Raw genomic sequence first — 13392 nt, 5'->3', positions numbered from 1 at the left:
TATGTCTTGTGCACAAAGTTGTGTCTGATGTAAACACAAGACAGAACATTTAATACCTTTTCACTTTCAGTTCAGTTCAAAAATGCTGAACTTAATAAACTTTGGAAATAACATTGGAGTCAACTAATTGGGACAACAGTTATGGATCTGTATTGTGGAAAAATGCATCTTGTCCTGGAAGGGCTCCAAACTCAATTTCTTGGTTGCATTTGTCCAAGCTTTGGATTCTACGTCATTCGTTATTATTGTTATCACTATTTTGATGTGAAAAACACTTAAAAATTTAGGAGTATTGCAGCATATAACTCAGGAATGCTGAGGGTAATGACTCGCCCAGTCCTGAAGCAGCTGAGAGACAGGAGGATGACATTCCATACGCCAGAGGTGGGCAGAAGAGGAGCCTTCACACCCACCTCTGCTGGTGCCTATAGGGGTGGCTCCCAGTGCTGCCCTCTGTCCAGCGGGGAGCACTCCACAACACTTGGAGGTACACACACTGGGAAGGACGAGGATGTCCTTGCTGGTTTGTATTAGTGTAGGGTGGGTTTCCTCCCTCAGAGAGATGCTGCCTGTGGCGAGCAGCTCGGATTCCTCCTGCCTGGGCCTCCGGTCACTGTTTCCAGTCTCTTGTGGGCAGCCAGAGAGGCCCCCACCAGAGGAAGTGAGCAAAATGAGGGAACAATTTTGTGGCAGTGAAGAGGCTTTGTTGTGGCCAAGAGGTGACCACACAAAAAATTGTGTTTTCCTATTTTTCTGTTTGAAATGGCATGCATTTAAGCATGTATTTTCCATAATGAATAGCAGCTCTGCATTCAGCTACAAGAAGAGAAACATTTCCAATAAGTCCTAGAGTATACTGTTAGAACAAATGAGACAAAAGTGCCTTTCCTGCTATTACTACTACTGCAAACAGCTTTATTTTTATAGTAGCATATTTTTTTTCCCCACGTACCTATGGTCTTAGGTAGAAGAGCATTTTAAAACCACAGGTTGTATCCTCTGTCTTTCCTGTGTTTGCACACAACATCCAGCCCCCTGCCTGATACCTCTTTCTTACCTCTTGCTCAGTCTCATAGTTACCCTTTGTATTTCAGTTGGTAGAGAAATATTCCATGAGTGTGGCTGGAAAATAATGCTGCACATAGCCTGAGCTGCCATAGCTTCCTGAGGCTCTGATCAGATATTAGATAAATTTTCAAGAAAGGAACTTAGTTTGTGAATAGTTCTAAAGGATATGTCATCCAATAAAGAAGGAGGGAAAACCATTCAAATTTATTTAAATCCAGGATTATATTTCCCCTTACATTAACAGGAGTTAGTTTGAAGATTCTTTGTGAGCCGTGAAAATGTCTCAGGCAACCTGAACCACTTGAATTTATGGACATTCTGATACTTCTTGTCACTTTAATTGAGGGCATTTTAAAGGCTGTAACTGCTTGAATTTGAACTCAGGTATTGTTCAGTATGGAAAGGGCATGAATCAGTGGTACATCTACACAGCCTGTGAGCGTTGGGTGCCAACACTTCTTGGTGGATGCAGGTGAAAAGCCAATGGAGAATAGTTAAGGATAATGCTGGCAGGTGTTATAAGCCACATACTTACAGCGCTGCTACACCTAAGGCAAAAAAAGCATGGTGCCAATATTGCAGCCAACCGCTGTCTAATGGATGACCTTCAAGTTTGAGTTGAGAAGGTTGCAGTGAGATTGCTGTCTGAGTGTTGGTCTACCAACTAAAAATACTCTACAGAGTATTTTTAACCTCATCATTCAGAGCGTCACACAGCCTAGAACCCATCTGAGGAGTTTACTACTCCATAAAGCTGCCTTGTGGCACTGGTACCACTGATCACAAGTGATGTCACATTTCAGCCTCTCCTGCTTCCCTTCTTGCCTGTGAGAGACCTGGGAAGGCATTTTTAAGGAATCACTTCCTGGCAGTAGTGCTTTTGTGCGATTCCACTGAATTCAATTTGTTTTGCCTCTTGTTTGATGGGCTCCGGTGTTTTGAGGATGGTGATCATACACAGATGTATTTCTCATCCTTGAGTAATCCAGCCAGTGTTGCCAAACACTTTAAGTAGTGTTTGATCAATAGTTCAGATGTGAATAAGATTTGGATGATGATACAGGATCACTACACAGGAATGCTTTCATCTTCCTTTCTGGCCTCCTTTCATCCAGCCTCAAAGCTGACTCTTTCATTTGAAGACAGATTTCATCACTTTGTCACCTCAGTAGCAACAGATGTAGTAATTAATGCAATGCAAGTTGCAGTGCAGTCAACTTAAGGCTGCGAAATTTGAAAGTGGTCCCACAGATGAAGGGCAGGTCTGACCAGTGATGCAGGTCCTGCACCAGCTTCCTGCTCATTTCTTGTGGTGAAGTCAGCATTGGATGGTGCAGAGCATCCACATCACTCATTCATGAGCAAAACAGCAGACCAATAAGGTGTGCATGATCTAGCATCCAGCAGACCACACACTATCTTGCACATGAGCTCAGACCTGTACTTGGAGATTAACACAAAGACTTTCTCTTTAGAAAGTCTTAGCTGAACTTCACTGCTACCAGCATTTGCCTATCTGTTACTGTTTTATCAAAGGAATCTATTGGTCCTATTGAAAGATAAGTGACAGCTGAAGTATGAAATAGCCAATTAAGATTGTCATTGTGTTTTGTGAAGCGGAGTGTCCAGGAGGATGCAGAAACGGAGGGTTTTGCAACGAGAGACATGTATGTGAATGTCCAGATGGATTCTATGGGCCTCACTGTGAGAAAGGTAATTGAAAAAAATCCTCTCAACTCTCTTTACCATAATCTCAACAAAACTGTAGCTGCTGTACTGTAACCTCTCCTAAAAATATGAACGGCCTATTCTAAAGTCACATATATTTTATTTTGAGTCTACATATCTAAGTGAATTATTGTCATCGTGCATATTCCAATGGAAAATTTAACTGCTTACAAGAAAGATGTTTTCACTCTAAGGGATTGCTTTTAACAAAAACTGACACAATAGTTAGAGAGTCCTTAATCACAGAGCATCCATCTGGCAAAAAGATTAAATAAAGTTCCTCTGCTAATGAGGACTAGCTGGAAAACCAAGCATGGGGACTTCTGTTCTGCACTGGTTTATATGTAGATAAGATTTAATCTGGAGGCAGACTGAAAAAGAAGATAGGAAGATGAAGGAGTTTCCTTTTTCCTTCCATTACTAATACCTCCAAATAATATTTCCAGGAGCGAGGGAGCAGGAAATTGGTGTGGCTGGGTGAGGATCTTCTTCTTCCTATCTCTTCCTCCCTCCTTCCCCAGTGGGAGGCCCTCCTTGGGACTAAGGTGGAGCAAAGCACCTCCTACTTCAGTGTGATCCTTCACTCAGCTCCCACACACATTGACCACATCCAAAATATTAAATACAGAAGAGCAGGGACTGTTTTCTTCCCTGGATTCCAGGCAGTCTGTATCTGTGTGTTAATAAACTTTGGCCTTCTAAAGCCAAAGCCCCCAAATTCCCAGCTGGAGGAGACCTGGCTGGTGCTTGTTTTAGCCCTGTGCAATTCAGGAACAAAGCCACACCAGGAATGATGGTTTCACAGCACTGGTGATCCTGTACCCCTGTGTGGCTCTGTCCAAATGCTGTTGAACCCATCAGTATGGACCCAGCCCTGCTGCTTGTACCAGTTGTGGGCAGCCACCAATTGAAACACTGCTCCCTGACACACAACTCCCACAACTGCAGAGGAGCCTTGGGAAAGTACAAGGGCTCTGGAAAGTGTTTAGGGGAAGTGTTCAAACACTTTGGCTATGTTAGAGGCTCCCTTCTGCTAAACCAGGCAGCTGTGCTTATGGCTGGCTATGCAGTGGCAGAAGGAGGGTTCACCATAGAGTCTGCCTGAGAGCCCCACTAATTTACCAACACCTCTGAGTACATCCCCTGGAGAAACAGTCCCATGTGCAGAGCTGAGGCACCAGTTCAGCATCGGAGCGCAGTTACAGGGAGTACTGTTATAGTGGGGGCTCATGTATACAGAGGGTAAAGGTAGGCACTTTGCCATCCCCAGCTTGGAACTGTAGTGTACAAGAAGCAATTACATATGGAATCAGACTCAATCTTCTATTTTAGTTATGCTGTATATGTAAGATACATAGCAGAGCTGTCTTGATGTAACCACTAACAAAAGTGCTTTGCAAAGGTGACTTGATTGATTCAACAGAAGGAAAAGCAGCTTAAGGAGGCAGCATGCTGAACATTTAATAGCCAGCTGCTGTCATGCCAGTGACAGTTCTCCTTTTCTCCCTGCTGCTCAGCACTGTGTGCTCCTCGCTGCATGAATGGAGGGCTCTGCATCACCCCTGGCCTCTGCATCTGCCCCCCCGGCTTCTACGGCATCAACTGCGACAAAGGTACTGGCAGTGAAACCCCCAGTCTTCTGGCCACCCTGTACTTGCATATCTTAATTCCCCTCTAGGAAAGCCAAGCAAGTGGTGAAGGAAAGTCTGCAGGACACGGTGTTGTGATTCCTCTTGCCCAAGCTGTGGCACAGGCTGGGAGCTGCAGGCAGCACACTGTGCTGTCACAGCTCCACGCACAGCAGCCACAGCCAGCAGCTGAGCAAAGAGCAATTCGGCAAATGTCTTTAGCTGACCACTGAAAGCCATGGGACATACCACGAGATTCACTTAGGAAAAGAAGTGGTCTCTCTTTGAACTCTGGTTTCCTGGAGTTTTAATAGTTAGTTTTACTAATTAATACAATAATTTTCTGCATCTGGACACACACACACACATACACACAAACACAAGTCCATTCGGTTTTTTTTGTTGTTGCTGCTCTGTGGCTCAGGGATAAAAAGTAAGCAATTGTTCAGAAGAGTAACGTGGAACAGTGTAAGCAGGGAGAGCCAAAGGGTTTGCTGCGCAGATACTGCTGACCTGCTCATGGAGGAGCAGAAGATTGCAGAACATGGCTGGACAAGGGGAAGTGGTTTGAAATCAGAAGAGGGGAGATTTAGGTTGGATATAAGAAAAAAGTTTTTTACGATAGGGGTGGTGAGGCACTGGAACAAGTTGTCCAGAGAAGCGGTGGGTGCCCCATCCCTGAAGGCACTCAAGGTCAGGGTGGGAGGGCTCTGAGCACCGATGTAGCCGTAAGTATCCCTGTTCACTGCAGGGAGTTGGACTAGATAGCCTTTAAGGTTCTCATCCAAACCAAATGATGCTATGAGAGTGTTCCCAGCTTCAATAGCAAGAATGATGTGGTCCTTCAGCGAGCTGCATGTGTGAGGACTGATGAACACAACCAGTCCCTGGGGATCCCTGCAGTCCCTGCGACTGCCATGTTTATTTGTGTTGAGCAGCAGAAAATATTACAGGCAAGCCAGGGTGAGTTGATATAAGTGATTTAGTTCATTTCTGCTTTACTTGTTTCAGCAAACTGTACAACAACCTGTTTCAATGGAGGAACGTGTTTCTATCTGGGAAAATGCATTTGTCCTTCAGGATTCGAAGGAGATCAATGTGAAATCAGTGAGTAGCATCTCCATGTGCTTGCTTTCCTTTACATCAACTTATTCTGTGTCAGTGTCTAAGAGATACACTGTGACCTGGTTCTGCTGGTTGACCTGCTTAGAGGGCCAGATGCCTCCAGTGAGACCCTTACTGATAAGTCTGAGTCACTGCTGGACCATCCCAGATCTTGTTTTGTTGTCACTAGTAACTGGGCTTGGCAGCAGCTTTCAAGCCAAAAGTATGCAAACATTGCTCTGTGCCCAGCCTGCGTGGAACAGATACTTACAGAAGTTGCTGCAATATGCTTTAGTGCACAGCGGGTTAGGTTTGAGCCCATACCCCCAAAAGGGCTGCTCTAAGCTGAAAGCAGAGGGGTTTGTGCTGAAGAGAGGACTGAACTGTAGGAGCTGGGAGCTTTCACTTAATGTATTAAGTTGCATTCACACAGCAACTTGAAAATCCGCCTCGCAAACATCAAAAGACTTGCTGTTTTCAGAAGGTTAGCATCAAAGCCATTGAAAATATTTTAGCTCCTGGTTGATCTAAGTGTGCTGTGCTGTGTAAAGCTGGGGGTGGAGATGTGGCCAGGCTGGAGCAGACCTGGGAGGTCAGCTGTCAGGCATTTGATCTCACTGAAAGAAGACTTTTCTCACAGCTCTGATAAATTGGATTAATTCTATAGTTCCTCACACTTGAATGGTGTATTAGCTTTTTGGTTTGGGGAACATAGATCCACATCGTGCTTTCTGGGATGAAAGCTTCCACTGTACGTGCAGCTTCCCCACCCTTCTGCTGTAAATATTCCCACTGGCTTTCAAGGGGCTGTCACAGGAGCACAGAGAGCAGCATTTGGCCTTGGACGTGTAGAAGGTGATTGCTTTGCATGCATCACTACGGACAAGTTCCTCTCACCGCAATGAAATGTATCACAGCAAATCCTTGGAAACACATGGAAATAAACTCTAACATACTGTCAGCCACTATCGGATTATAAATGAATTATTATGCAAGGAAAGGACACAGATAAGACAGGGCCTGCATTTTGCTGAGTATTTAAATGTAGAAAAAGGTGAATGTTATACCATATGTCTATGCATTATGAGGAATTTTACATCTCCTTTTCAACTGAACTAAAATTGAGCCAAATGGAAGCAGTAAAGGTGTATTGTTATGAAATTATTTGACTGGGATAGTCAAATATATAAATCTATAAATATATAAATAATATATAAATATATAAATATGTAAATATGTAAATATATAAATTCAGATCAGGGGTCACGAAGAACAACAGAGTGAGTTTCCATTGAATTTTCCTTTGTTTCCACCAACTTCAAATTCAACCTTCTGACAGGATTTCCTTTCTTTCTTTCTTCCTCCAAAAGTCAACTTTTTTTATACTTCTTAGATAATAAATAAAGTTCGAACTCATAGGCTAGGTTGTTTTATGCCAGTGTTGTTGGGTTTTTTAGGCAAATTCTACTGCAGAATGTATAATTTAGGGTACTCCATTTAATTGGTCTATCCCAGAGGCTCTACAGGTCATTAATGTCTACTGTGGCTTGAAACAGGTGCTAATGACTTTGGCTTCTTGCAAAGGCTTACCTGTGCAAATCCAATTAAATCTGCTAATACACAAATATTAAACCAACTTCTGTACAAAAGAAAGGAGAATATTTAGGATCATAGTATGGAGAGCTAAACCAGGAACCTATTGATGAGAGTAAGAAAAGCTATGCTCTTCTTTTTGAAGCTGGACAGCAGTTGTTTGTAGAGCATGGATGGCTGCTACTACCTTGGGCACTGCCAGCTCAGCAGTGGAGGACTGCAAGAAGTGCTGGACGAGACTTAGGAACACCAGAGGAGAAACAAAACTCTTTCTGTTTTCTTAGACCCAGCGCCAGCTTCATTCAGTCATGGGGGTCTTGGAACAATAAAATGAGAAAACCTTTCAACAAGCAGAAGGCCATCTTTCAAAAAATGAGCAGTGGGGTTGTTTTTTTTTCTAATCCTGTTTAAAGATTTGGAGTGTTTGTCTGATAGTTGAATTGTTCTCTAAGACTCCACGGAAATTGCTGGGCCCAGCCTACCTTACTAACAAGCATTCATAATCCTCCAGAATATTTTTCTAGATGTAGTCATGCATTGTCTCTAATTAGTGTTGCAGTTTGATAACAGTTTTATTTCCTTTTGGATTCCTCCTCCATTTGTCACCAGCTGTTTTGTTGCTTTTTCCATTTGTCAGTTAATAGCAAAAGGTTTCCTCCGTTCCGTGGAAACATTTGAGTCTTGATTAAACTGAGCTGTGCTGAGCCAAGTGTTTGCAGAACACAGCTCCATGGAAGTCCATACCACGTGCTTTGACCCACATTCTCTAGATTTACTTCAAGAGCAAGTAAAATTCCTGAATTCTCTTAGCATTGCATCTTTCACTTATTAATTATTCTAGATCCAATTGCCTGCAAATTAGAATATCCACACATCCCCTCTCCAGACACTTCTGTGGGGAAATGGTGCTTCTGCAAGAACTCTCCTTAGCACAGCTTGTTCTTCTGGATGTTTATGAACTTGCTTCAGGGCTATTAAAATAATTATGCACATCGGGAACAAATGTTTCTCTTATACTGACAAAGTACACATGTATCACAGAAGTCTGGTGGGGTTGAGCTGAGCAGCACTACTGGGGGTGTGTAGTTCCCAACAGGGCATTCTTTGCTTGTGAGACGATGCACTCCCAGCGGTTTTCAGCACGGCGCACCAGCAGTGGAAAGGAGGAGTGCTGATGCTCATATTATTATGTGAGCTCTGTTAATATCATTAGAAAGGCATTGGAGGATAATGAGAAAGCTGCAGCAGTAACTGTGACCACTGAGGAGGCCAGGAGAGAAGGTCTGCCTTGCACTGAGGATGGCTGTGCTTTTGGAGGCTGCACTCCTACAGACAGTGGAGATTTAGTTAGTTAAAGAATGCAGACCAATCTAACAAGAGGCTGACAGCCTGGTTTTCAGGGGCTTCATGCTAACTCTGAGGAAGCCCTCAGAGGTTTCTTGGTGTGAATCAAGCCCAGCAGAACTTAAAGGTGGATCTGCCCCATCAGTGTGGATCTCCTGCCTCTTGGCAAGTCAGTGCCAAGCAAACCATCATATGTGGTCAGACCCAGCTTCTTCTTTTGGCAACGCATGAATGTGAGGAAAAATAATTTCTGGACAAAAAGCCTTGAAAAATGTCTGCCAGTTCTAATTGCTGTCAGCAAAGATGCTCTGTTCTGTGCAAATGGGAAAGAAGGGCATGTTTTTTTAGTGTGCCTTTCTTTTTCAGCTGAGGCATGAAACAGTCCTCATGGCACAACCCACAGCACCGTGGTGCTTCATAGCCTCTTGTCACAAGCTGCCAGGCCTGGATGATCTACTTCTTTTCTGCAAGAGGCTGCCTTGCCTGTCAATTCCGGAGCTTCCCTTTATTTAAAATCTCGCTCCTATGCCACCAGGTTGCCTTCTGCTTGTGTTCACTGGGTACTAGCAGAGGAGCCTTCCCCTAGATCCACAGAGCACACTCTGAGCCCACAGCTTGATGAGTTTTTGGGCACGGGGAAGGCTTCTCAGACAGCTGTCATGAGTAGGTGCTGGGGACTAAGGCCCTTGTTTCTGTTCTTTTAATTTCTAGGTAAATGCCATCAGCCCTGTCGAAATGGAGGAAAATGTATGGGTAAGAATAAATGCAAGTGCTCCAAAGGCTACCAAGGAGACCTCTGTTCAAAGCGTAAGTACCTGTACACTCAGTCAGTCCTTGGATGAGCATTGGGCTCACATGGGACCTCTCACATTCTAACAGCACTAACTGCCTGCTGTCAGAGTACTTGAGGTCTATTGACTTCCTGGGCATACTACACACACTAGGCTGCAAGGAATTATAAGACCAGACATCTTTTTACAAATGCCTTCCTCCAGTCTGGCCTGCATCCTGGCTCTCTATGTCAGTGTCAACATGTCAGTGTAGCAATTGCAGATGTTCCTAGAGAAATGTCACCAAGTCCAATTTGTGTGCCTGCTTTGTTGCAGCTGTCTGTGAGCCTGGCTGTGGACTGTATGGGACCTGTGCTGAGCCCAACAAGTGTCACTGCAAGGAAGGCTGGCACGGGAGGCACTGCAATAAAAGTAAGTGAGAAACAACCCCCAGGCGTGTGTCAGGGCCACTTATAGATGCTATATGAACATGACAGCTTCAAGAGCCTTTCCACCACCATCACTAATACTACGCTCCTCTTTTTCTTCTTTAATCTAAACAATAAAACAAAGATTTTACATTCTCCATAATGCTAACTATAATGCTTCAAATTGTTTAAAATTCTTTTACTTCCTTTCTCTTTGTATCATAAGATCTAGAGCTGGGGTCACCCAGGCCTCTGGGGTGACCTTGTGTGTCTTCCACCTGCAGTGTGGAGTGGACTGTAAGTCCCACAGCACCCCCCAGTAAAGTCAGCAGGCCTTCGAAGGTCAGATTGGCATTTTTACACATAAAGTTCTGTCAGGCTTTAAAGATGATTAAAGCTTACAAAAATCAAATTGCTCTTTGGAAACCTGGGAGAAAATTTGAAAGTTTATACAGAATCTATGCCTAACACCTTTCATGTTTTCTTCTACTCTTCCTCACCCATGTTCCACAGAATACAAATTATATTGTCTCAAAGTGAAGTTGAAGTCCTTAAAATAAATTTTTGTTTTGCTATTTAAGCATTATAAAATTATTTGAAATACAATTGGATATATCCAGTAACAAATTCAGACTTAATTTTACATTCGATGTATGATAAGGTTTTGTAAGTAAGTAATAGAATCATAGAGTCAAAGAGTCATAGAATCATAGAATGACTTGTGTTGGAAGACACCTCAAAGTTCACCTTTTACTTTGAAACAGTGCCCTCTTGTCCTGTTTAGACCATGTAAAATCACTCTCTCTCCTATTTATAAGCTCCCTTTAAATGCTGAAAGACCACGACGATGTTTCCATGGAGCCTTTTCCAAGTTGAACAAGCCCAGTTCCCTCAACCTTCCTTCATAGGAAAGGTGCTCCAGCCCTCTGATCATCTTCAGGGTCCTCCACTGTGTCCTGCTCCTACAGCTCCATATTTTTCTTGTGCTGGGGACCCCAGACCTAGACGCAGTACTTCAGAAAGTGTCTCACAAGGACAGAGCAGAGGAAGACAGTCCCTCTTCTGATGCAGCCCAGGTCACAGTTGGCTTTCTGGGCTGCAAGCACACATTACTTGTTCACGTCCAGCTTTCATATCCACAAGCCCTTCTCCACAGGGCTGCTCTCAAGGATTTATTGTCCACGAGTCTGTACTCATGTCTGGGATTGTCCCAGTTTTCAAGCTTGTCTATGTCCCTTTGGATGGCATACAATGACTACACCACTCAGCTTAGTCTCATCTGCAAATATACTGAGGATGCTCTCAAACCCGCTCTCCAGGTCAGTGATAAAGATGTTTCTGTAAGACATTCTGTATGTACTCTCATGAAGGATTAACATTTATCTTAAACACTTGACAAACTATTTATGCTTAATGTTTTCGGTAGCAATATTAAAAAATACTTTAATATTCTTATATAGCAAGTGAAAATGTATATATTTGGAATGAACAGCTGGCAAAAAGTAATTGTCTGTACTACAACAAGAAGAAAAAAAGCAGAATACTACTGCCCTATAATGAAAATTTAGTTGTTGTATGTTAACGAAAGCTCCATGATTTTGCTATCTTCATTATGTGGAGTTTGGGCAAAGACCTGCTGCATTTAGCACTGAAAACATCTTAGTATTCAGCAAAGAAAGTGATATAGGTGACTGGAATAAAATTCACTCCCACTTAAGTGCCTGTATAGGGCTTAAATTGCACGTTCAAGTCTATGTTGCATGGCAGTTCATTTTTCAGCTAAAACTAGGTATCTCTTAGCCTCAGTAGAAGACCTATATTTAAATTGAGAGTCTTGCTTCATAAATCATGTAGCTGTGAGTTCAGCAGTCATACAAAATTCTAGCTGATAGCCTTCAACTTCACAGTTTAGAAGGACTATCTTAGAAAGTTCATGTTTGTATCAAATGGACAGCTCCTCGGGGAAGCTATTTTCTTAAATAAGTGATTAAAAAACTAAACCTTAGGCTTAATTTTTCAAAGTTATTTCCATGGTGTTTACAGAGTTAGATGGGTAAATGAGACTATAGATAATGTCAAAACAAGACATTGAGATCTGTGTTTCATTTTTATCTGCAATAACAAAGCAGCTCTGCTGAGCCGTTTTCTAACTACTTTCAGACTATTTGTTGTCACTGCTCTTTCTCTTTGTATCCCGCTGTACAGCAAATCACAGCTTACCCCACTAATACTGGGTGACCCAAAGGGCTGCTCAAGGTGACTCTTAACACTTCCTGGGCTCACACCTAATGTACACACTGGCATGGGCTTTGCGGATGTGAACCTGCACCAGGTGGCAACCCGAGTGGGCTGCCTGTTCCAGCCTTTTGGGGCGAAGTCTGCCTGATGATCCTGATCTTTTTGGGCTAATCCTGCCCATCAGCATCTGCTCTTCCAAGATCAGGGAGAGGATGGGGAAGGGACCACATGCATGTGAGGTGCATTAGAAGCTTTTCTTCAAGCTGGGGGATTGTCTGCACTTGAAATATTAGCAGCGCATCGTGAAGCTGCCACTGTGGTTTCTGTTCTCTTGAGCTGAGTAATTTTCCAGGGTATGGAGCCAGCGGTCTGAGTGCCCCGAGGCCGGCCAGCACCAAGCACAGGCAGTACACGCCTTCGCCCAAAAAGGCGGAGGAGAGGCACGCTCCACCCGAATCCAATTATATCTGGTGAGCTCCAACATCTGAAATGGTTCGTGTTACACAAAGTTCATAGCCTTCATTAACCTTTCATGGATGGGATGTTAAAACGCTGTTCACTACAGTTTAGATTACTGGCTGGAATTTTATTAGCTTCATTATAAACCACTGAGCTGATATTTACTATTCCTTTTAAGTTTTATAAATACTTCTGTAGCATGATTATATAGGCTTCTTCTTTCAGTGCTTTGGATGGTTTTGTACTATACTCTGGTTATGTTTTAATTTCATTTGTTTTTATTACATATCTGCAGTATAACGTTTTCCAAAAATTAAATAACAATATTCAAGCAGAAAATTTCCTAGATGCTAACCTGAAACATTTCAGTGATTGCAGGTTTTAGTTTGCCTAAGACAAAGAAAAGATGTCAGTTTTGTTATGTATTTAGATTTTTCCCAAAGGAAAATAAACAAATGTTACCTAACTTAAAAACTGAACTACTCAACTCAACATTATTTTTTACCTTAAAATGTTGCAAAGTTCTGTGTATTAAAAATACACTGCAATGGTGCCAATTAAGCAATATAATATATTTTAAACAAAGTAGAACTGTAACGTACGAACTTTTGCATTGGCTTGAAGCAATATAATATATTGTAGACAAAACAGCTCTTATATAATAAACTTTTTGTACTGACGGTTATGTGTAAAATAAAGATGCTGCTTTAGTTTTTTGAGTACTGCTCTGTGTGACCTGCTCCACTCTCACCAGCACTGGGTGGGCAATGGCTTCCCTGCATAAACTAATGGGGGGTTGGACACTTTTCTTGTCCCCACTTCCCTGCTGCTGCACCAGTCCCAAAGGTAGCTGTACTGGGCAGCGGCACTGGGCACTGCACAGCCAGAAGTGTCAGGTTTGGGCCCCATTTGAGGCCCTTCCACTCTCAACCAAAGTCCCAGATGGGGAGATTCTATTTTCACTTGCTCTGTAGCCTTCCTTTCAGGTGCTGCCTTTGAAAGGCAGATGAAGAAGAAATCACCTACTCCTAC

At 42.9% G+C, this 13392-nt stretch overlaps 1 protein-coding gene across 1 annotated transcript in view; it reads left to right on the top strand.

The window, feature by feature from the left end:
* WIF1 (Wnt inhibitory factor 1) overlaps positions 1–13060 on the top strand; it is a 41694-nt gene extending 28634 nt beyond the window's left edge. Inside the window, exons 5-10 of the mRNA XM_031589513.2 lie at positions 2686–2781; positions 4314–4409; positions 5436–5531; positions 9177–9272; positions 9572–9667; positions 12254–13060. Coding sequence (XP_031445373.1) covers positions 2686–2781; positions 4314–4409; positions 5436–5531; positions 9177–9272; positions 9572–9667; positions 12254–12375 — 602 coding nt within the window. The 3' untranslated portion in view covers positions 12376–13060. The remainder of the gene's footprint in view (positions 1–2685; positions 2782–4313; positions 4410–5435; positions 5532–9176; positions 9273–9571; positions 9668–12253) is intronic.
* The last annotated feature ends 332 nt before the right edge of the window (positions 13061–13392 follow it).

The sequence above is a fragment of the Phasianus colchicus genome, chromosome 1 (genome assembly GCF_987193195.1).
Source record: "Phasianus colchicus chromosome 1, bPhaCol1.hap1.1, whole genome shotgun sequence".
Lineage (NCBI taxonomy): Eukaryota > Metazoa > Chordata > Aves > Galliformes > Phasianidae > Phasianus > Phasianus colchicus.
This window is presented reverse-complemented; position numbering and strand designations above follow the sequence as displayed.